This window comes from Labeo rohita, chromosome 10, assembly GCF_022985175.1.
Source record: "Labeo rohita strain BAU-BD-2019 chromosome 10, IGBB_LRoh.1.0, whole genome shotgun sequence".
Classification (NCBI taxonomy): Eukaryota; Metazoa; Chordata; class Actinopteri; order Cypriniformes; family Cyprinidae; genus Labeo; species Labeo rohita.
Window position 1 is genome coordinate 22,314,818 of NC_066878.1, and position 22,711 is coordinate 22,337,528.

At 38.8% G+C, this 22,711-nt stretch overlaps 1 protein-coding gene across 3 annotated transcripts in view; it reads left to right on the plus strand.

Moving 5' to 3' along the window:
* The first annotated feature begins 8,801 nt into the window (after nt 1-8,801).
* Nucleotides 8,802-22,711, plus strand: part of ifi44d (interferon-induced protein 44d) — a 39,269-nt gene continuing 25,359 nt past the window's right edge. For 2 of the 3 annotated variants that reach the window (XM_051121024.1, XM_051121023.1), the window contains exons 1-3: nt 8,802-8,959; nt 9,152-9,191; nt 9,910-9,936. In XM_051121024.1, the coding sequence (XP_050976981.1) occupies nt 8,863-8,959; nt 9,152-9,191; nt 9,910-9,936 (164 nt within the window). In that variant the 5' untranslated portion in view covers nt 8,802-8,862. The remainder of the gene's footprint in view (nt 8,960-9,151; nt 9,192-9,909; nt 9,937-22,711) is intronic. The other variant, XM_051121025.1, reaches the window with a different exon arrangement.

Sequence of the window (22,711 nt, forward strand, 5' to 3'; positions counted from 1 at the left end):
CCCCCTACAGTTATTTTTTAGTTACTAGAACTCTTGTGTAAGTAAACTATACTAACTAAGCATTTGTCAGTACAGCATACCATTCCTATTTCACTTTACTTAGTTGTTTAAGGCAATGCCTTTTTTAAGTAAGCCCAACTAATTAGATTTTACAGTGTAACATTTGACAAAAGTCCTTAAAACAAAATAAACATACTTGGGTATGGCAGTGCCGCCTAATTTTCTTCACTTGAATAATAATGTGGCCTCTCACTGGCACCATAAATGAAATACTTTTCTCACACCGGTACCACTGATATTGTGAGCTTTGGTCACATGTCACCTGTGAGAGTGTCAGATGACTCCTTCTTCCTTTTATAAAGGAAGGCACCCGTAGCTAAACCAAACTACCCCAGTCCATTCTAGTAGAACTTCCTTGTTTCTGTTTTTGATAACATTTCTAAGAAAAGAGCAAGAGAAATTCTTTCTTCAGATATAATCTTTTAATTCTTCCTGAGCAGGAGGGAGCTGCAAATGGGCTACTTTCCAATCCAGCTTTGTGTTTACCTGTTGTTGTCTGAGATAGCCTCCACCATAATACACCACAATGCACTTCTGTACTGCTAACACAACGAACTCTGATGACATTTGGTAAGTATTTTATATTTTAGTAAATTATGAATTAATATGAAGGTTAAGGTTTAGGACTGGACATTCCTAATGCCACTTTGTAGTATTTGACAGGTTGTAAAAATTCATAAATAAATCTTGTATAATACTTTTTTACTTTTTTATAGATTCCAAGAACCACAGAGCCATGTACAATATAGGACAAGGACAAAAAATAAATAAATAAATAAATAAATAAATAAATAAATAAAAGATAAAATAAATAAATAAATACATTTTACTTGGACAAGAACAAAGGGTTAGGGAAGACCATGTAGCAAAACACATAATGTTAAAAAAAAAAGAAAAAAAAAAAAAAGAAAAGAAAGACAAACAAGGACTCAAAGGTACAAACATAACACAAAATCTTCAATAAAATATCCCTCCCTTATGGACTGACTCATCTGGCAGTGACCCTGAGGCAAACATACTGTAGTCTGTAACCCATGGGGTGGTTCCAATTTTGATTTATTCCTAATCCAGCTCTCTTTGGATTATTCCTTACAATCTTGGAATAACTACATACATTAGATTCTGAAAAGATTCTGACTGTACTTGGTTGTCCTCAGTGTACATTGCAGCATTGCTCTTACCAAAAAAAGTATACTTCAAGTTTATTTTATTGGGTATACTTGAGTAAAGTTCAAGTATATTTTTAAGTATACTTTATGTAATAAGCAAAATTAAGGTTTGTATACATTTTATTTCATTTATAGTCTTTACTGTTTAGGGGACCCTCGGTCAGAGAGTAAAAGAGCTGGCAGTGGGAGGATTCTGGGCTGGACCACGTGGGAATGGAGTCGCCATTCTCCAGGAAGGATGAGCTGTCGTAAGAGCACATTGGTTGCACGATTGAGCTCTCCTGGAATGTGAACAGCGCGCAGCAACGAGCTGCGTCTGACTCCAGAGGAGGAGATGGCGGGCGAGTTGCGACATGCGACGGGAGCGTAGACCACCCTGGTGGTTGATGTACACTACGGTCGCTGTATTGTCCGTGTGGACTAGCACGTGTTTGTCCCACAGCGTGGAAGAAACCAGTGTAGAGTGAGAAACACTGCTAGCAACTCGAGGCAACTGACATGCCAGTGAAGTCGAGGTCCTGTCCAGGAGCCCGAAGCTACCTGCCCGTTGCATACGGCACCCCAGCCCATCATGGAGGCATCTGTGTTGACCACTACATGCCTCGACACCTGGCCTGGGGGCACACCTGCCCATAGGAATACAGGGTCTGACCAGGGACTGAAAAGGTGGCAACATTCCATGTTAACGCCGACCCGGAACGTGCTGCGGTGCCATGCCCATCTCGGGATTCGGTCATGTAGCCAGCGCTGAAGCGGTCTCATAAGTAGCAAGCCAAGCGGTGTGACCATGGCTGAGGCTGCCATATGCTGTAAGTGTACTAATTAAATTTAAGCATTTTTAGTACACTTTGAAATATAGTCTCAGTAGACTAGTAGTTTAGTAGTTTTATACTGCAATTATACTCGTAAGTTTTCTTTAAGTGAACTTTACATACTTTTCATACTTTAAGTATAGTACTATGTTCCTATTTAGGTATTAATTTGTATATATTTGTTATATGAATATCCGAACATACAAAACATCAAAAGAAAGAACAGGATATCTGCTTGTAAACAAAAACATGTTATTCTAGCTTCATGCATTCTTTCTTATAAACACTTGAATATGGGTATGTTTGATAAAGAAAAGAAAAGAAAAGAAAAGAAAAGAAAAGAAAAGAAAAGGAAAAAAAGAAAAGAAATGAAATAACATTTTGAACAAAAAGCTAAAAAAAGACTATGAATTGGATTCATAATGACAATCACAATGTATATAGAGTCAAACAACTCCCCAGTCATTATTACCTCTTCATTGGTCGACATTTTATTTCACAACGTTACTCAGTTTTGATGCTGTTTTATGTCTGATGATGATGTTAGATTACATGTGGAAGCATCTGTTGTTTTAGTTTCTTCTCCGCTTGTGTTTTAGAAATTCTGTACAGAAGCTGTGTAATAGCACCCCCTTCCACATAACAATGAAAACATGGAGTCTTGGACAAGAAGTATAGCTTAAATATATTTAGACTTTTTTTTTAGTATAAGTTAAGTATACTTAAATGTCATTTTAAGTATATTTCTGAGAAGCACATAAAGCACATTTCTGAGAAGTACATAAAAAGACTGAAAGTATACCTATTTTTTATAAGGGGGATTCTGTGTTGTGATTATCAAATGAAATGCAGTCAATTGTATGTGCAGGATCATGCACAGAGAAACAGTCCAAAATAAATTCAAGCGATGTGAAAAGACAGGCAAACAGGTATGACTAAAATTCAGGAGAGGTGGTGTGCTGGGGTAGTGTAATGAGTCTAACTCCTCACTGTCCACCATCAGGTGGGCAGTCTCTGGACACTAGAATCATTCCATCAACCTCTAAGGCCACCAGCAGGTTTCAACAGGGATAAATGAAAAGTACGAATACAAAACCCGTGGAAGATGAAGACAGAGAGACCTCAGGTGAAGAGCCACTGGCCTGGGACATACTCCGGTGACAATCAGCCTGGATCTTCCTACAGTGTACTTCTCTCAGTAGGGATACAGCATATACACTCGATTCCACTCCACCGCATCTAGAACATCAGACGGATCACCTGATCAGTGTTACAAGGTTCGCTCATATCCCAGCACACACTGGAAGAGGCGAGTCCCTTTGTTGCCTTGAACAATGAATTTTGTGCATCCTCAGCTTATAAAACTGCAGTCATTGTTAAGTTACAAGTGAGACTGGATTAATCATTCTAGTTTCTGATTAAGGTGTTCCCTCTGCATGTTGAACTGAGGATGGCAATGAGCCTGATAACATCATTTAATTGCTTAAAGAAAACTGGCAATTCAAATGTAAAGTCGCCAACACCAAAGCTCCAAAAGTATTAACAATTTTTATTTAAAAAATTAAGCTTTTAGAGCCTTGGTGTTGCTGACTTTACATTTGAATTGTTGTACTTGTTTTTCAGTCGAGCACCCTTTTGAGATTGATTTGCGTGCTTTTGTTTGCTTTTTGAAGAAATCTGACCACACATAGGAGATGAACTGACATTCTCAATCCAACAAAATGTCCTCAAGAAGTGCAAAAATCTAAAATACACAGTGAAGTGAATATTATATTATATTATATTATATATTATAATCCTACTGCTCAAAATACCTGGGATTTTCCGAAAATAACCACTATATTGAGTCAAGATATATTTTGTTGTTGATATGGACTACGTTGATGTAACGAGGACGCAGAGGTGGAATCCAAAAGCGGATGTTTATTAAAGGAATCAGAATACACAAGAGCAGGCAGAGGGTCAATACCGGAAGGCAGTCCAATAGCAAACACAACATGAAACGTAATCCAAGCAGCAGAGAATATAAACAGGCAGTGGGTCAAATACAGAGCAGACAGTCCAATAAGGCTAACATGACAACAGGGGTGATCCAGAGAGCGATAGTCGAAAGGCAGAATACGGTCAAATCTTGAAATCAGTCCAAACAGGCAAATAATCCAAACAGGGGTAATCCGTAAATGCAAAATCCAGGAACAAAGCAAGACGGCAACAGGTAGTCCAACAGAGTAATAGTAAACGCTCGGTAAGGCAGGTAAAACTGGCAATACTTCGCAAAGTATAGAGCACATGGTCAGTCTTTAAATAGTGTCAAACAGGAAGTAACAGTAGAAGCAGCAGAGGGAGCATGCAGGCAGTCCTAGGGTGAGGGCTCCCTCTGCTGGCTTGGCGTTACAGTTGACGAGAGTGATGTAGTAATGTTCACAGTGAGGCTTATACTGCAATGTACCTGAGAGAAAACAGATTTGACCATCTAATTTTCACCAGTAAGAAAAAAGTTTTAAAGCTTGTTGTTTTGCAGAACGTCACAGTTATATATGATATGAGAATAAGGCCTGAAATTAGGAGGAACATTTTGAGGAAAATATAATTATATTTTCATAATGATGTTTTTCTTCTCAAACCTTGTCTGTGGCCAAATTATCCCAGAGGGCATCACTTCCCACTTTGATAATTACTGTTACCATGTTCTAAACGTCACATCATTTCTTTTTCCATCAGATGTAATCTATCTAGGTGGTTGAATAAAAATATTTGGACTTTATAATTACCTTTTTAAAAATTACCTCAACTTAGCACCAGCAAGCTTAGCTAGAAAGTTAGCATCAGCTAACAATATTTACTTATTTTCAGTATGGTTATGAATAAACATTCAAATCTTTAAAGCTTACGATTAAACTATCATATTTGAAATCACCAATGAAATCTGAAAACAGCTGCACCATAAATGTTGATTCATTTGCTCAAATAGCGTTAAGAAAAGGTTTTTTTTTTTGTTTTTGTTTTTTTTCCAGACTAGATCTGCCAGTGCGCATGCACAGTACTGAGCGCACATCTCAGAATGCTGACTGTTCCTGTAGCAACCGGGAATTCTAAAGACAGGTGCATCGATTGGCTCATTTATTCTGAAGGCAGGGCTTCGGTCATAATGAAAGCCATACTTAAGTAAAAGTACATATATCTTACCAGTAAATCACTTTGGTAGACGCTGAAGTCACTGTTTAGAATATTACTAGAGTAAAAGTCTTAAAGTATGTGATATTTACTGTACTTAAGTACAAAAAATATTTTTTTTTAATCTTAAACATACTTAAGTATTGAAAGTAAAACTACATGTTCATACAAAGCTTGAGTAGCAAAATTGTGTTCAGTTTTAACTCTTTCTTCCATTTTGTATTTTTGGGTAAAAATGAGAAGCTCTTCACCCGGTACTTAGTGTCATAAGAAAACATTTCTGGAATCTGCATCGGAAATAGCATTTAGATGTATTTACACAGTTTAATTTATCTCAAAGGGGACATGGATGCATTCAAACTGCAGTTACAGATGCATAAATAGACCTAATTTTAGTTTATAACATAAAATGTAGAATACTAATTGTTACGACTTTGATGGTAATTCTAGGGTGTAGGAAGTAACATTTAGGTAGTGATAATTAGGTGAAGTGAAGGTGGCAAGAAACCGAACTTAAGTCGAAAAATAATGCCAAATAAGGAAATTTATTTATACAAAAGTGAAAAGGATTTAAACAAAGGATGAAATGTAAAATATATACAGTGGAAAAATATACACAAATCAAAATAAACCCAAACAAATAAATAAATAAACCCAAGGGAAAAGGGAACGTAAGTGGCGGCAAAGAAAAGAAAACAATATAACAAAACCCAAACTAACTTAGCATTAACCTCTACCCTAACTGTAAATAAAAGAAAAGAAAAAGAACAGTCTTCAGCGTAAAAACGCCCTAAATAAACAATACTAACTAGGCAAACAAAACATACAAGGGTGGCGCTCACTCCTAACCTGGTGTGTCTAAACAGTTGGTTTGCTACGTGTGTTACCGTGTGAGTCACGTGACATCTTCCTATCCTCTTTTCCCAGGGGAAAACTAGCGATCACCAGATCGTAGCACGAGTTACAAAATGCGTATTTGCATCAAAAGGCTAATAACTGTAGACACACTAAGTAGGACCAAAAAAACAACAACCAGGCTAGAACAAAACAGAATCTAACAGAACAAAACACAAGAAAGTAGGAACGCAAGCAAAAGCAGCCGAACGCTCGTTCTGGCGTCTCTTTAAACTGGAGCCGCAGTCCGTGATTGGCAGCGCGGGCAGCGACGTCACTCCGGTTAACAATGACAGGTACCTTCCTGGCCAAACGGAAACCAAGGGGAGTAACCTGAGAGATGATAGTGAGAGAGGAAAAAAAGAAAGAGCGCAACACACCGGGAAATTCATAGGGCCGTAACACTAATATTTGAAATAATTTAAGACATAAAAAATAATTATGACATTAAAACTGTCAGTAGGTGGGCAGCAAGTGACTCACTGAGTCACTGAGATTTAACCGATTTATTCAAATGGCTGATTCATTCAGGAACAAAGCATTTGATAGTGAGTGAATCACTGAATTATTTTTATCAACCGATTCGTTCAAAAAGCTGATTCATTCAATAAGTAAACACTGTCCAATGCTCAGAGACTCAAAACAGTGCTGTGATCTTTGTTTGGAACTATTTTCATTGGCAAAATTGAGCAAAAACAAGCAATGTCATGTCTAAAATGTAAGTCACATTGCTTTACTGAACTTGTACAAAATGATTATTAAATGTTGTTATGCTGATAGCTACAGAAAAACTGTACTCTTTGTGTAATATAGATTAAGTTAACGATATTAAATTATATAAATATAAAAAGCATATGGAGGCATTTATGCTGTCTACAATTTAGAATGTCTGGAACACCATTACAACAACACTTACCATATTATTGCAGAATATATACTGTATATCACAGACCCCAGACTCGACTTGAGTGGAAAATGAATCATCCGCGGTTGTGCACACACTTGTTTGCACATGAGCAAAGGTGTTTTTTAGGAGACTAACAAGCAAGCGCCAGACCACTGATTCGTCAAATCTGCTTTCCTGCAATCCGTGTTCTTCTGACTTCTGACTATTTTGTAGTAAGTAACGATTATGCTTCTGGGAAATAATTTTAATTAGCAAAAGTAGTGGAGTAAAAATAAAAATTGGCTGAAATATAAAAATTCAAGTAAAGTACAGATACTCCAAAAAAATACTGAAGTACTGTAACAAAGTATTATTACTTCGTTACATTACACCACTGAAGTTACTCAAAATAAAACTACTCCAGTAAAGTACAGATACTTGGAAAACGTAATTAAATACAGTAACGAAGTAAAACTACTTTTTTACTGTCCACCACTGCAGCTTAGCAGTTTCAAAGGCAGTGGGCAGCTTGGGCAAAGAGACACGAGATGACAGGCCTTGAAAAAGCAATCAGCTACTGACAGAATGACAGAATTTCCCTGCAAAATGCATAAATCAGTGAAAAAATCGAGTGCTATGTGTAGCCAGGGCCATAAGGGAACGGGTAAAAGCTAAAAAAGACCTGCTGCAGAGGTCACAGTTGTGGATGAATATGGTGGTGTCTGGAGTGCCCCCAGAAATGGTTGTAGCAAATGGATGGCGTTTTGGATACAAGGATGTCATTTTATGTTAGGTGGTACATTCTTGAGTCATTCATAATCTCTCACTGGACTAGAGCAATGGCCAGAGAGAACGTAAAAAGAGCTTGAAACATGTAAAGGATTTCAATAGCGTTGCCAATAAAACTGCAAGCAGCACAAGAGTCAATGAGAGCAGACTGTTCTAAGTTTTTGGATTCATGAGCTAGAATAATGGGCACTTCAAATTGGCATCTGTCTAGAAACTGGGGAACGCTAATTTGTCCTGTTCAGGATGTAGGGGACAGAGGGCAAAAAGCTCTGACCGGCGTGGTAAAGGCACATTGATATAGCTTAGTCAAGAGTCAGACCAGAAGATATATGACTAATACCACTTTAGCCACTTCTGTGGGGTACAGATGTGGTTGTTGCATTAGGAAGAGGAAACACTGAATCAAAAATTCACAACATGAACCAGTCCAGGACCAGTTCAGAACCAGCTTATAACCAGCTCAAAGCAGCTACCATGCTTTAAAACATACCTAACCATGCAGCGTATGCTGGTTGCACTGACTAACAAGACTTTGCACTGACCAGCATGTGTCAAAATAGTCTAAGGGTAACAAACAGATTGGGGAAAAAAAGCTCTGGAAAATCTCTCAATAATGTCTCTCTTCTCACATGCTTTTTTAAAAGCACAGCAGCTACAAGTGGGCTGTTAAATTCTAATGCAATTCTGTAGCACTTTGTATGTTATTCCCCCCTCCCTTCAGGGAATGACAAAGCACTTCCAACTCACTTTTGCGCTTCCTGGAAAGGGATGTTCACGTAATCAGTTTTTTTAACACTTTGTATCCTGAACTTACTAAATATTTAACTGTGTGCCGAACATACATTAAACAATTAATTTTAGATTATTTAAAAAAAAGTCTTTTAGTCTAATGATACGTTAAATGTGATAATACTTTCAAAATGCATTTAAATGTGTTCCCAGTATTTGGAAAGTGGAAACTGAAAGTGAAAATGTTACAGGAAGAGTACATAAACGAGAACTGTGACATAAGCTTCCAGACTAGGCTGCAGACAGAGAAACAGCGAGTCACATTTCCTTCTGAGAAAAGCAACAAAGAATGGGAGGCAAAGCATCAAAACAGGAAACAGCAGCATCAAATCTGGAATCAGCAGCATCAAAACCAGAATCAACAACATCAAAAACAACAAGCCCAGGTGAAATTAGGCAGTGCTGATTTGCTTATATTTAGTGTCATTTTACAATATAATATGATTAGCATTCTGACAGAACACACACACAGATCTACTCTAAATAATCATAGGGAGCGATAAAACAATTAATTGCTAAACTCTGTTATCATTATTTAAACTGTATCTCTCTCTCTCTCTCTCTCTCTCTCTCTCTAGATATCGAATTGGAAAAACCATGGAGGAAATTTGATTGGGAGTAAGTTCAATATATACCATTTATTTATTATTTATTTGTTGTTGTTTTGTTGTTGTTGTTGTCCTGATGTTTCAGGTTTTATATTTATGAAAATATAACTATCTTATATTTATGAAAATAATGTGGCCATTTGGATTAGTAGCTAATCATGGGGGAAAGAGAATATGAAAATAGTAACGCATTAATTGAATTAATTAGTTATGAAAAAATAACATGATTAAATATTTTGATGCTGTTAACGTGCTGGCCCCGTCCCAGACATGTACATCATCTTCTATTTCATATAGTTGACTGTTGACAAATATGATGCAGGGCAACAACTCCATAAATTCAGTTATGCCCAAAAAACAGTCTCATATTTATATATATCACATATTACATGGGCAGCAAAAGCAATATGACAAGAGTGCCGATTTTGTCCCGATCTATCACAAGCTTAAATGTGATTTTATACAGCAGTTCAGTAAATAAGTTGATATTGTGTTATTTAAAGACAACATTATGTTTTTTCTCAATTTTGCAGAGAACATATTACCTTGTTGCATGTTGCACTAATGATTCAAAGGAACATTTATGAAGAGAGCCATTTATTTATTTCCTGAATGAATCAGCTGTTTGAATTAATCTAATTAATTAATTAATTAATTAATTAATTAATTAAATCACCGCCACTTGCTGGCAGATTTAGTTTCTTATTTAGAGTATCATTTCATTACAGGATCACGAAACACCTTTTTCAGCACCGGTTAGTTCTCACCACAGTTTTTAAAAATGCTACAGAAGTGGGTGTGGTGCGCTGCGGAGTGGAGGGGGAAGAGGAGAGAAAGACAACACATCACTGATCAATAATAGAGAACTGGATAGCTCATGACGTCATAGAAGTGAAGCCACTGCGCCGCCATATTGCTATTCCCTAGTGCTTGCAAACATTCTATTGAATGAATAGGAAATTGTATGATTTTAATGAGAAAACATCACCTAACAAGTCAGCGTTTTCATATCTGACGTCTCACTGTACATTCTCACAACGCAAAAGTCCTAAGCATGTAAAAGGTTATTTGTTTAATGTCCGGAATTCCCTCTGCTTATTAAAAAGTTACGTTACATTACAGGAGCAAATATCAGATGAACATGATAAACATCAGACGTTCACCATGTTTACAAATGACAAAATGCTCATTCTGAAATCTGAATAAACATTTATGCTTTGTAAACATAATTTGCCTTACAGTTAATCACTGTTTATGCTGTTTTGTTATAGTGTTTTTATTTGTACAGGCTAACTGCATGTTTCAACAATATTTCGTTAACATCATTTTGAAGCAGGTAATGATTTAAACATTTGTTAAGTGTTAATAATAAACGTTAATAATACAAAAATGTCAAAGATAACATTCTGAATATAGAAATATCAAATGATTTAAATAAAATAAAAGATAAAGTGAAAACGAAACTTTAAAAATGAAACTGTCAGCAGATGGCGGTAAGTCACTCATTTTTATCACTGAATTACTCATTCGGAAATGAAGCAAGCGATCGAATGTGTATTTGAATCAAAGACTCAGATTCGTTTAAAAACGCACGTTCCTTCAGCTGTGTTTGAACAGAGATGCGGCTCAGCTGTGACTTTAGCCTCGTTCAGACTGTCGGCCCATATCCGATTTGTATGCAAATCCGATTGAAATCCGATCATATTTAGGTAGTCTGAACAGCAACGAACTACATGAAATCCGATTTTTTCACGTTTTCATGCCACGTAAAACGTAAACACGTCAGACGTCCGCTGGTTTCAAAACTCAAAGAGGTGGGTATACTAGCTGTATATTGTCTTTTCCCACTTGATTTGCAGTTCGCAACAACATAAGCTTGTTTCTGCAAAGACGTTTATGTTTTCCACAAAAACGTCTGACGTGTTTACGTTTTACGTGGCATGAAAACGTGAAAAAGCAGAAATCCGATTTGAATAGGATTCCAAACCACATACGAATGTGGCTCGAAACGGATTTGACCAAATCGGATTTCATGTAGTTCGTTGCTGTTCAGACTACCTATGATCGGATTTCAATCGGATTTGCATATAAATCGGATTTGGGCTGACAGTCTGAACAAGGCTTTATAGTCAGATAATGTGGCACTTAATATAATAGAATTTGCGCAATCTTTAAGAGTTTGAAATTGATATTGCTCAATTAGGAACATTAAATTATACGCATCATAACTTGGAGAAACAATGCTTACTAATTAAGTTGGCTTGAGAAAGCCAACTTACTGATATGCTATTTTCTTCTGAGAATAAAACTGTCGACACTAACTCGTCCTAGAGCTTTAATTCTACAAACTCCAAACTCAGCTCAGATCTTCAGACTGATCCGACCAGTGTGCTATATCTTTTCTAACTGATCGGACTTACGATTTTCCTAAAAATGACGATTAAAACTGGGAAAAATCCCATAGACTTACATTGACGGAATGTTCAAATGAGCAACACTATTCAAACTCCAACTGTCAAAACTCCCAGAATCCTTTGAGACTCAGTCAAGCTTTCCTTCTATGTACTGTATTTCTAATCCATTTAAACTCATTCAAACTCATCTATCTATCTATCTATCTATCTATCTATCTATCTATCTATCTATCTATCCATTTATCTATGTATCTATCTATGCCTAGCAACCAGAATCATGCTAGTAACTTGCTAATCATGCTAGCAAAATGCTAGTAACTTGCTAATCATGCTAGAAACATGCTAGTAACTTGCTAGTCATGCTAGAAACATGCTAGCAACATCCCAGTAGCTTGCTAATCATGCTAGTAACATGCTAGTAACTTGCTAATTATGCTAATAACATGCTAACGACATGCTAATCATGCTACAATCATGGTACCAACATGCTACTAACTTGCTAATCATGCTAACAACATGTTAGTAGCTTGCTAATTATGTTAGCACCATGCTAGTAAAATGCTAGTAATTTGCTAATCATGCTAACAACATGTTAGTAACTTGCTAGTCATGCTAGAAACATGCTACCAACATGCTAGTAACTTGCTAATCATGCTAGTAACATGCTAACGACATGCTAATCATGCTACAATCATGGTACCAATATGCTACTAACTTGCTAATCATGCTAACAACATGTTAGTAGCTTGTTAATTATGTTAGCACCATGCTAGTAACTTGCTAATCATGCTAACAACATGTTAGTAACTTGCTAGTCATGCTAGAAACATGCTACCAACATGCTAGTAACTTTCTAATCAAGCTAGTAACATGCTAACGACATGCTAATCATGCTACAATCATGCTAGCAACATACTAACTTGTTAATCTTGCTAGAAACATGCTAGCAACATTGCTAATCATGCTAGAAACATGCTAACAACTTGCTAATCATGCTAGTAACTTGCTAATCATGCTAACAACATGCTAGTAACTTGCTAATGATATTAGCACCTTGCTAGTATAATGCTAGTAATTCGCTAATAATCCTATGAGCATGCTAATCATGCTATTAACTTGCTAATCTTGCTAACAACATGCTAGTATCTTGCTAATTATGTTAGCACCATCCTAGTAAAATGCTATTAATGCTAACAACATGCTTGTACCTTGCTAATCATTATAACATCATGCTAGTCACATGTTAACCATGTTAATAAAATGCTAACAACATTCTATCTATCTATCTATCTATCTATCTATCTATCTATCTGTCTGTCTCTGGCAGACTGTATTGCCTTCAAAACATCCAAACTTTAACCTTTTAAAACTATTTTAGAATTCAAACTATTTTAGACTGAAAAGTCAAAACTTTTCAGTCAAACTTAAAAAATTGTAAAACTTCTTAAACTTTTTAAACTTTTCAAACTTTTTAAAACTTTCTGTTCCGGCTCAAGCCAACTTAAAGTTTATCTTGACAAACTTTTTTTATTTAGTTACATATGGTATGGATTTAAATACATTGAGCTTTCCAAGATTTGAATTTCAATACAGCATAGAGCAATATAGTAACAGAGGCTTGTGTTGTATTACATAATTCCTTACTTCCTTACATTTTGGGTTGGATCAGTTAACTGTGTCAGCAAGTGCACAGCTGACACACCCACCTGAACAATTTCAAAACATCGCAGATAACATTTTAAAACTTAATTTATATACACATATTATAAAAACTAGTCCTGTATAACTGATATGCTTAGGTCAGCGGTTTGGCTGTGAGTGGTGCTCTCTGCCAGTAGGGAATAGTAAGATGGCGGATTGAACACTTCCGGTGGCTTCACTGCCTTACGGCAGTTTAAAACACAATGAGCGATCCAGTCATTACATATAGATCAGTGCAACACACACAGCTTCAGGTTCAGACAATTTCATTTTGCTCCCATCGAGTTAACAAATAAATGAACAGCCATTTGCACTCTGCATTGAAAACATATATATGAACGTGCTGTTGCACCTCTAATACCTTTTAAGGCTTATTTTGCTGCGTTTATAATCCTTGTAATGGGTTTCGTCAAGGAGCTGTAAAAACCGTTTACTCTCACTAAATGAATGAACTGCGTTTGTGCCGAACAAACATTCTCTTTGGATCCATGAACATTTCTCTCAGTTAACATTGTCTTCTATGATGTGCAACCAGTGTTGGGGAGTAACTAGAGAAAAAAAATGTGTTATTAAATTACAGGTACTTTTGAAAATGTTAATGATTACAGAGGGGGTTACATCTGAATTTTCACACACACTAGAGGTCTGCACGGGCTTTAAACTGAAGCCCGAGCCCAGCCCGTACACGAGATCGTTCGATGCAGCCCGACCTGACCCGACCCATTAAATGTACAGCCCGAAACCCGACCCAAACCCAAAATAGGTCTCTCACAACATATAACATTTTGCAAGACACGACTGTATTTGATTACATGCAACCGCTAGTAAACAAATACGTTTAAAGCAACACAGTTTCATCAAGGCACAACGTCCCCCTCAGCACAAGAGCAAAAGAGAAAAACCACATACTTACCAATTATGAAATGCTGCTGGGTGAGCACAGGTGCAACAGTCACAAATTCCATTTGAATCTCGAACTTCTAAATTAAAAAAAAAAAAAGTTCACTGAGTGTTGCAGAACTATTTACACAAATTTATCCTTTTCAGTATGCGCTGTGAAGGAAGAGAACGGCATCGACAGTCGATGGTTTCTGCGCCATCCTCCTCTGATTAAAAGTTAGTCCAGCAGCACTGAAGTTTCTCTCGCTGCTGCTGCTGCTACTACTTGCAGGGATGCTGAGTACACTACGGGCCAGTCTTGACAGTAATGGGAAAATGCCGCTGTTGTTTTTCCACCAACCCAAGAGATCCCACTCCTCTTCCATGTTGTGGTTGCGGCTGATGTATTGGTGAACTTCATCAACAGTTTCATCCAAGGGCACGTTTACCCACTCCTCAAACTCTGCCACTACAGCTTCCTTTAGTTGCCGGTTCAACAGCTGGCTCGCCACCACTGGTAAAGCTAGCTATCCGACACCTGGCTTCTTGGTGGATATCCTATCCATGAGACAGCATGCGAAGTTGAGGGAATTTTGGCCATAGGAATATGGCAAGTTTATGCAGCGTCTCGATTTTGATTTTGCGATTCAGCCATTCGAGATGTTGCTCACGAATAATGGCCTGGTGTGGACTGTCTGAAGCCACAGGCCTGCAGTGGCGCTTAAGCTGCTTATGCCACAAAACAACCAGGTTAATTGTGGGGTACTGGTCACCCTCTAGCTCCCTCTGAGCCTGGTAGAATGGGCAAAGAAATTCTAGCAGGAACTCCAAGACATCGGGAGATACTTCGTCGATTCTTCTGCTTTCTCCATGGTTGTCAAATTTTTCACGAAGCTCAGCGTATACATCTTTAATTGAATCCGAAATAAGGAACACAGTGCTGAACCTGGTGTCCAACATTTGTCTTACAGTTTTTGTTAACTGGTTTATTATACCCGTTTGCTTGATGTATCTCATGAGTGCTTTGGCTGCCAACAAAGTCTGTGTGATGCAGTCTCGTAGTTCATCACAATCAAGTGCATGTCTGAGTACCGTGTTATAAACGTGGTCCTGACAGTCCAGCCGATGATATGGTGTGAGTGCAGCAATTATTGGATTTACTGGATTTTACAGAAGCAGGTACTGACTTAGCTGGTGGAGATAAATAGTTTGAAACCAATGTCTGTTTGTAGCTACTAGCTGCTGTTGTTGAACGAGTGCATCCACGGTCAGTGTGTCCCTGCAGAGAAGATGTACCTGTCTTCTTACTGTCGTAGGCCAAGACAGTTTTGCAAGCCCTACACTGCACGTAGCCACTGAGCTCTTTATTGCTTGTATAAGGACAAGATCGTAATTCCTCCATCACAGCTTTTCCTGCATCGTTTGGCACTGTAATAAGTTTCCCCTCACTAATTTTTTGCTTTATCGCACTCATTTTGTCTGCGGTGTTGTGAGAGAAAAGCGTGCGAGACCAGGAGCACATGCGCAAAAGTTACATATTAATAATAATTAAGTTAAAAATAATATTAAGTTAAAAAAAAATAATAAGTATAAAATATTTTATATATATATATATATGTATATGTATATGTATATGCTTTTTTTTTTTTTTTTTTAACGAACCCAAACCCGGGCCGAGCCTGAGGCTAATAGTTAAGCATTACCCCGAACCCGACCCGAAGCACAAGAGTTTTTTGGGAGCCGTCGGGCTCGGATTGGGTAGCAGACCTCTAACACACACACACACACATTCTTGCATTTGTGGTTTACAGGGACTCTCCATAGGCGTAATGGTTTTTATACTGTACAAACCGTATTTTCTATCGCCCTACACCTACCCTGCACCTAAACCTAGCCCTCACAGGAGACTGTGCACACTTTTTAAATTTCATAAAACACTGTTTAGTATGTTTTTTAAGCCTTTTGTTTTACGGGGACACAGGAAGTGTCCTCATAAACCATGTTTACGTTGTAGTACCCATGTCATTATACACATTTGTGTCCTCATAAACCACAAATGCCGGAACACACATACAGATTTTATTTAATTTCATTCATAAATTGCATTGACTGCTCTAAAATGAGACACCAATGTTTCAGGAGTTTAGGACACAGAATAGGACACATGCTTATTTGATAACTGTTTTATTTCCTATTTGGGTTTATGCATATACTTTATTTTTTAAGATTAATTGTTTTTTTCCAAGGCATTGTTAGATGCCAGTGTTTCCTGTCATAACTATTGTTATGATTTCAAATCTGTATTTAACCTCAGAATGATTTCAAAGTAAATAAGAGGTGTTAAGTCTGTATTTGTGTGGCTGTGTTTTAAATCAAATGATTACACGGCTCTGTGGAATGTTTGATTCTGATTGGTCAGTCATGACATTCCAACATATGTTATTCCCCGATTACAGCTGGTAAAAGCTAATAACACAGACTCATTGATAGTTTTTCTTAGTGGAAGCATTGCATTTGGTTAGCTAATAAAATATATTAAAACTCAATTCAGTATTATGTGTACAATTTCTTAATTCTGTCATCCTGGTATCATGGACTCAATCTATTGTGTCATACAAATGCAGCTGCTGTCATTTTGTTTTGTACACTGTAATGGATTCTAAGATAACTAACAAACTAGTACTTCTAAGTACTAGTACTTATTTATGTGGTGAAATGTTGTGTAATAAAAGTGGCATGACTGCACTGTATCCCTTAAAATGTCTGTCCAGTTTGAACTTTCCGCTTGCTAGCAACTGATTTCTTCATGGAAGCTTTGTGTTCAAATGTTTCAACTCAGATCAGTGTTTTGTGTCTAATTGTTTACTTTTGTGGCAAGCAGCTGTGTAATAAGTGGGATAATATACATCAGCTGTTATCGCAAAATAAAGATGTATATTACCCCTTACTTATTATAATCTTAATTCAAGTGATGAAGGATTTTAAAAAAGTCTAACAGTAATCAGTGTTAAGTGCTACTGTAAGGTTAACTCTGCCTGGTTTAAAGGTATTAAAATGATTAACAGTTGAAAATATTAGAAATTTAGAAAAGTGTCGTGAATTTAGCTCAAAAGTGAAATGTATATAAATAATTACAATTAATTATGATTAATTACAAATATTTATATCAGCTGCCAGTAGTAACTGTAGCAGGAATAATTTTCCATCAGTTAATCTGTTCGTCCAGCGAACATTCAGTATAATTTTTATATCAACTCTAAGAAATTATATTTTATTGGCCACAGAAAATAACTTTCTTAAAGTACTATTGCACTAGAGCATGTAGCTCGAATCGGAATCGTAATGGGACATTAATTTACAAGGCAGATTCAGAATCAACACTCATGTAATTTGTGCACAAGAGTTTTATTAACGAAGGACTAACACATAACAAAACAAATATGAAATCACTCATACATGGGGGAAGGGTCAGTGAAAGCAGTTAGAGAGACAAGAGAATGAAGCTATGAAAAGAGTCAATTAATCACCTGAGTGAAACCATCAGTGCTGTCTACAGCTTATACTAAACCTCTGTTTTGTTTAGTTAGATGTACGATACTTGCATTGCCTTGGTCGTTGAACAAGTGTCCGAATGCAGTCTCAGGTGAAAGTCTTGATGGTTTGGAGCAGTGGTGGTTTTGGAATCGCGATCACATTCTTCCAGGTCCGAAGAGTGATGAACTCCAAAGATGTTCTGACTCGATGGTGACTGGGAGTTTCTTCCCATGTGAAAAGTGAAGGAGAACCAAGAGCTGAGAGGGACCCAGCTGAAATCCTATGATCTTTGGGGAATGGAAAGAGAAGGCCGCAAGGCCTGGCGCAATTTAGAGAAGTCCCGACAAGTTCTAGCTCATCCTCCTCATCCTCTTAGGTTCTAAAAGAACCCCTGACTGCCACTCATGTGAGACAAGTGAAGAAAACAAAAAAAAAAATGCGGAAGAGAGAAATGTCTGTTCGAGGACATTTCATGAAGATGAATTCAAGGGTTGAGTGAAAATGTCTGGCTCTTTGTGGTTGAGACCCACAGCTCTATATGTTGGGGCCTGTCGGGCCCGCCGGGCACGCCCTGTGCCGGCTCAGGCTCCCCGTGTGTCCTTCCACATGGGCAGCAATCGGAAGATCTTGCAGAAGAAGAGTGGGGGAAGAATGCCTTTAAGGTCTCTGGGGCCAGACCTCCAGGAGGTCAAAGAGCCAATGGTGGCTTTCACTTTTGGAGGGAAAGTTTACGACTCTTTGTCTGTGAGCATGGTATTTTGCATATGTAATTCGATTGGGTGTTGATGCAAAAACTACTAAGGTTTCTTAAAACAATAATATGTTGCATAGGTATCAACATATAATATACACCATCTTTTAGATAATCAAAATACGAATTCAAAAAGACCAAACATGGCATAGGTGAGTTAAACTACTAGTTATCTATCATAACAAATGCATGTAACAGTATACAATGAAAAACACAAAAAAATACAAGGCAGTAATACTATACACAATGACCTGAGCTATGTGTGATAGGAAGGTCAAGGATAGGTTTGTCTGTGAGTGAATAGGAAAGGGTCCATTTCTATAGGCATTGTGTCTTTCCTATGGGCAAATGTAGTGTGCTCTGCTTGCATTCCTTTGGGGCAATAAAACCCATGTTATCAGATGGTCGCCCTGGCAACTGAGCCCTTTTGGGGTATTAGTTGCTTTAGGGGGTTGTCTCCAGAAGTCCAGCATATAGCTGGCTTGTTTGTTTTAAAGATTATTTGCTAAATGTAACAAATAACTGTATGTCTGATTGGTCCAGATGCTACAATTATATAATACTACTATTATTTATATAAAATATTAATTATTGAATAATAATATTTAATAAACAACAAAACCAATAGCCATCATAAAAGTTGCTAGGCAATTCACTCAAAAGTACACAGGCAGCACTCTGATATACAGCATTGAATGTACATAAACATGATGAGATTTTGCCAAAACTATTTGCTCTGGAATAAAGAATAATTTGTTATTAATTATTAATAGTTTAATGAGACCAAAGACCATCCATTAGATTTACCCAAAATGAATTATATCTCATGTTTAACCACTATAGAGACATCAGAGCCAGTTAAAAATTCCAGAAGATCTGACCAAAGTGAAGCTGCTTTTGGTGGGTTTCATGAGCACTGAACAGTCACATGTCCGAAAACGTTATCTTTATTAACAAACCGGATATTTGAAATCTCGCCTGAAAATCTCTTGAAAATACACTCCGTCCCATAGAATAAGTAAAGCACACCTTTGTAAATCTAAAGTTGTTGGTGGAATGGGCCTTTCAGATTTTGCTCTTTACTATTATGCATGCTTGTGCTTTTCATACTATTATAATGTGGCTAGATCATACTGTAGCACACTCAATTTGGATCCAAATGGAAAAAGAGGCATGTAGCCCGTATGATATTGGTGCAGTCATACTGTCTCCAATAAAGACAGACAAGTCAATATATAACCATAACTGTATAATCCAAAGTACAATTTGTATTTGGAAGCAGATCAAATCAAATCTATTGAAATAAAGCCACTGTCTTTCCTTTTACCAATCAGTGGGAACCCTTCATTTATCTTCTACCATAGACTCTGCTTTTACACAGTAGAGGGGGTTAGGTGTTTAGACTATTGGAAACCTTTTCATAAGTGGTATGTTTGCCTCCTTTAGACAGTTGCAGGATCAATATGGTTTGCATGCAAGTAACTTTTTTTAGATATTTACAGATTAGGGATTATGTAAAAAAGCACATACCCTGTCTGAATGAGGCTAATCCTGCTAGGTTGGATGATCTCTTGGGGCTTGGAGGTGGGGTCAGTCATCTGATGTCTCTATTGTACAACTCATTGTTATCAAAGAGCTTGCCTTCTACAGAGAATTTAAAATTGCAGTGGGAGCAAGAACTGGGGGAAGAGATATGTTCAGAATTCTGGACTGAGGCACTAGAGAATATCCATACATGCTCTGTCAACTCTAGGCATTGCCTTATTCAATTTAAGATTATCCATCGACTCCATTATACTAAAACAAAACTGTCACAGTTGAGAAAGGCAAAGACGTGGTTAGTTTTGTTCACAATGTTTATTTGACGTAAACTCAAGGACTTCCAACATAAAAGAAGGGTGATGAATTTTTCCATAAGGTGGAAGCATATAGCAGTATAAAGTTCAAAGTCTTATCTCTCGAATAATCTCTCGAAAAAGTTCGTTTCCAGAAATCCTTGCATCGATCCATCCAGGAAGGTAAGTAGAGACAGGTAGGTAATCCCAACATTGAGGCCTCGACACCAGCCGCTGACTGAGTGGAGTGCATGTGCTTATGTGTTGCAGGTAAGTGATATCAGGTGTGTCCAATTAGAAGGCTGGTGACTGGGAATGAGTGACTGTGGCTGGTGAGACAGGTGACTGTGTGGAGGGATTCTGGGAAATGTAGTTCGTGGAGAAACCTGATCGAGTGACAGACAGTGTGATGAAGGTTGGCGGATTTGTGACAGTAAAGGAACCCAATCGTAGAGGAAGGATGGCACCGGTCTTACAAGGAGCCAGGTTGACGTTGGCCTTTCAGGGAGCCAGGGTAGCGCTGGCTTTTCAGGGAGCCAGGGTGGTGCTGTGCTTTCAGAAGGGCGTCCTGGAGGATAGGACACTGGAAGGTGTTCAGGGGGAGCGAGCTCTGTAGGACGCTCAGGAGGAGCGGGCTCCGGAGGTGTGGCCACTGGCGAGTACTCTGGATGCACAGGCTCTGAAGGACACTCTGGAGGCGCAGGCTCTGATGGGGGGTCAGGAGGAGCAGCCTCTGGAGGGCGCTCAGGAGGAGTGGGCTCTGGAGGGTGCTCTTGAGAAGCGGTCACTGCAGGGCGCTCCTGAGGAGTGGATATCGGAGGGTGCTCTTGAGGAGTGGATAGTTGGTTTCTCCTGGCCGTGACGAAGGAACTGGATTTCTTGGGGCAGGAAACGGCAGCTGTAACTTGACTTGACACTGGAACTACAGCCGTATCTTGACTTGGCTCGTGGAGGTCAGCTGAGACTTGACTTGGTTTGTGGAGGTCAGCTGTGACTTGACTTGGCTTGTGAAGATCGACTGTGACTTGACTTTGTTCATGGAGATCAGCAGTGACTTGACTTGACTCATGGGGATCAACAGTGACTGGACTTGGCTCGTGAAGATCAGCAGTGACTTGACTTGGTTCAGGAACGACAGCTTGACTTTGCTTGACTCAGGAACGACAACTTTGACTTTGCTTGACGGGGGAACTGGATTCGTTAGCGCATGGAACGGCACTTCTGGCCATGACGAGGGAACTGGATTCGTTAGCGCATGGAACGGCACTCCTGGCCGTGACGGGGGAACTGGATTCAGGCGAGATAGCCTTCCTGGCCAGGGCCTCTGTTTGGGTGGCCATCTTGTCCTGGGTGCTCTGGCTGGGCGGCCATCTTGGCCGGGGACACTGATTTGGTGACCATCTCGGTCAGGGATTCGAACGTGGCGGACATCGTGGCCGGGGACTCTGGCTTGGTGACCATCTCGGTCGGGGATTCTAACTTGACAGCCATCTTGGCCTGGGACTCTGGCTTGGTGCCCATCTCGGTCGGGGATTCGAACATGGCGGACATCTTGGCAAGGGACTCTGTCATGGCTGCCATCTCAGACAGGGACTCTTGCTTGGCGGCCATCTCAGCCGGGGACTCGGACATGCCTGGGTGCCGGGAGGTTGACGTGTCTGGTGTTTTGGTAACCAGCATACTGGGGTGCTCGATGACCTGCGGGCCTGATGTTAGAGAAACTGGTTTCAGAGGATGGGCAGCGGATTTCAGCGCTGATCGGACGGAAGTGATTGCTGGGTCCGCCAGCTTTGCCCCCAGGTTAGCGCTGTTGGGCCCCCATTTGTGACCACCAAAAATCTTGGAAGGATAAGGGTGACCGCGGTCAATGGCCCAGCATGTGGAGGATCTCGGTATAGGGTGAGCTGGCAAGGTGACGTGAGATTTAGAAGGGACAGGATGAGACTGGTACTCATTCTTTTTTTTCCCTATTCGACTTCAAAGTTAGAGCCGTTCAAATATAGAATGAGAATGATTAAGAGAAATCACACACGGGAAAACTGCAGCGAATAGTGTTCTCATCCAGTCCCATCTAAGAAACCACACATAATGAGGCGTCGGGCCAGCCCACCTGATGGGATAGCTCAATAAATTCTTCCACGTACTTCTCTAGGAGGTGACCACCCTGACGTAGATCACACAGCTGATCCTCAGCCCACTGCCGCTTAGTAATGATTCCGGTCATTATGAACTCTAATCCGTGGAAGTAAATCCTCTTTTGTTAGGGCTGGTCTTCTGTCACAGTTGAGAAAGGCAAAGACGTGGTTAGTTTTGTTCACAATGTTTATTTGATGTAAACTCAAGGACTTCCAACATAAACAAAAGAAGGGTGATGAATTTCCATAAGGTGGAACCATATAGCAGTATAAGGTTCAAA